The 2,254-nt window shown below is 64.2% G+C and overlaps 1 protein-coding gene across 1 annotated transcript in view; it reads right to left on the bottom strand.

Annotated features, from left to right (window-relative positions):
• Nucleotides 1–795: 795 nt before the first annotated feature.
• The window catches only part of LOC102770415 (protein C19orf12 homolog), a 5,017-nt gene continuing 3,558 nt past the window's right edge, over nucleotides 796–2,254 (bottom strand). Inside the window, exons 2-3 of the mRNA XM_006770906.2 lie at nucleotides 1,664–1,836; nucleotides 796–1,061 (exon numbers count right to left, since the gene is read on the bottom strand). Coding sequence (XP_006770969.1) covers nucleotides 796–1,061; nucleotides 1,664–1,820 — 423 coding nt within the window. The 5' untranslated portion in view covers nucleotides 1,821–1,836. The remainder of the gene's footprint in view (nucleotides 1,062–1,663; nucleotides 1,837–2,254) is intronic.

The raw sequence follows: 2,254 nt of genomic DNA, 5'->3' as shown, positions 1-2,254 counted from the left end.
AACCTGCAGGAACCCCTGGAGGCTCTGGGAGTGGGAGCAGCCTGGAAAGGTGGCCTCAGGCAGGAAATGCCCAGCTTCCCTCCATGTTTACAGTCACCCACCCCCTGCCTTCCCTTGTCCCTGGCGTTGGGTGTGCACGCCTCCCGGGTCAGAGATCTTTCCAGGAATCAGAGGGGAAGGCTGTTCAGAAACCGTGTGGATCTGCAGACGGGGAGCTGCGGGTCTGAAGGCAGGACAGTGTGTGGGGACCTGAGGGCGGTCACTTCTTCGAGGTCGTCCTGACCCCCCACTTCACCAGGAGCCCCTCTTCCTGCAGCAGCGGCCTCACCAGCGGGACCCAGAGGGGGAGTCAGGCTGGGCTGCTGGGCTGGTGCCCTTGGTCCCCCTCCTCCCCCCATGAGGCCCCTGGGAAGGGACGAGGGGGGAAGGGGGTGCTCTCCGGGGGCCGCATGAATCCAGCAGGGCCGGCGGCCAGGCCCCGAGACCCTGGGCCCGGAGGGTCCCCGTCCTGCCAGGGGCACCTGGACAGCAGTCACCCTCACAGCCGAGCGGCTGAGCCCTCTGCCTCCGTGTCAGGAGAGTGGACGCAGAACCTGTCCCCGCATCAGCCACAGGCGCCTCTGCCAGCGCCAGCTCCCCACGGGCTGCGCCCAGGGCGTCTCTGAGAGCTCTTTCTGGAATGTTCGGAGTGGGCTGGTGGGGCTCCTATGACACCGGCTGTGATGCATCCACAAGCTTTACCCCCCCTGCCCCCCCGGCCCCAGGCCTCCCCAGGTTAGGTGCCCCCGCCCCAGCCTAGTCGCTGCACTGCACGGTGGTCTTCAGCTCCTGGGTGAGGTAGCCCTCCAGCAGCTTCAGCAGCTGCTCCTGCAGGGCCTCATCTTCCATGACCAGCTTGGTCAGGTGCTTGATGTCCCTCCACTGCAGGGTCCCGATTTTGGCCACGACGTGGCTGCAGAGCTTCTCCTGCTCGGGAGGCGGCAGCTCCTTGAGGATGTGACTGACCGGCTTAAACTCCATGCTCCACGTCAAGGACCCTAAGAGCCCCCCGAGAAGGCTCCCTGGGGAACAGGAATTTCGTTAGTTGGGCTGTTCACCAGGCCGGCTCGGGGCTCGCTGGGAGCTCCTCCCCACGATTCAGGCCACAGCCCGTGATGGGGTTCCCCCGGGAACCTCCTGCTCCCAGACTAAAGGGAGCAACTAACCCAACCCCCAAGGGATCATGGGAAGCAACCAACCTCCCCCATTGGCAGAAACTGGTCCCCAAACGGGAGCCGGGTGAGACCAGGGGCAGGGGCATGTGGGCAACTGTGGGCGTCCTGCACAGACTGGGGACCGGATACTCTCTGAACAGCTAACATGAGCAGCCAGAGGCCTGGAATCCCAGCTTCCTCCCTGACCCTGCAGTGAAGACAGGAACAGGCCTGCCCAGGGGACACAGGGCACACCCCCAGGGCAGGGCGCCTTCCAGTCCACAGGCAGGAGCCACAGGAGGGCGCCCTGCACATCTGAGACACAGACACGCGTGTCCCTCCGGACACGTCTGTGCACAAAGGCCGAGTCTGAGACTCAGCCCCCAGCCCCTCACGCGGGTGACAGGCTCCTGTGAGGCCCCTGGGGACCCAGGGCCTCTGTCCCCCACCCCACGGGGCACTGCACTCACCAACGGCCACTCCTGCTGGGCCCCCGACCACGGCCCCAACAAAGGCCCCGGTGCCAGCGAACCCCATGGTTCGCCGGTGCATGACGGCCACCTTCATCTTCTTCGCCTCCGAGAGGGAGCACAGCAGGCTCATGGCGTCCTTCTTCGTTAGGTACATCGCACACCTCACCGGCCTGCGGGAGGGAGGGTTCCCACGCGTCAGCTCCCACCAAAGCTCGCTCTTCCCAGTGTCCAGGGTGGACCCCCTGCTCCGAGAGGACCCCAGCTCTGCCGTGGGTGAGAGGACAGCACTGTCACGTGACACGTCCTCTGTCACCGCGAAAGCTGGGCTGCCGGTCGTCAATAAGCAAACAGGCTGGCTGGTGTGGCTCAGTGGTTGAGCATCGACCTGTGAACCAGGAGGTCAGGGTTCGATTCCCGGTCAGGGCACAGGCCCTGGTTGCAGGCTCGATCCCCAGTAGGGGGCGTGCAGGAGGCAGCCGATCCATGACTCCCTCTCCCTCTCCCTTCCTCTCTCTCCTTCTCCCGTCCTCTCTGAAATCAATAAAAATATATTAAAACTAAAAGAGAGATGATCCTTAACTGAAAAAG

This window comes from Myotis davidii, unplaced genomic scaffold, assembly GCF_000327345.1.
Source record: "Myotis davidii unplaced genomic scaffold, ASM32734v1 scaffold1745, whole genome shotgun sequence".
NCBI lineage: Eukaryota > Metazoa > Chordata > Mammalia > Chiroptera > Vespertilionidae > Myotis > Myotis davidii.
This window is presented reverse-complemented; position numbering and strand designations above follow the sequence as displayed.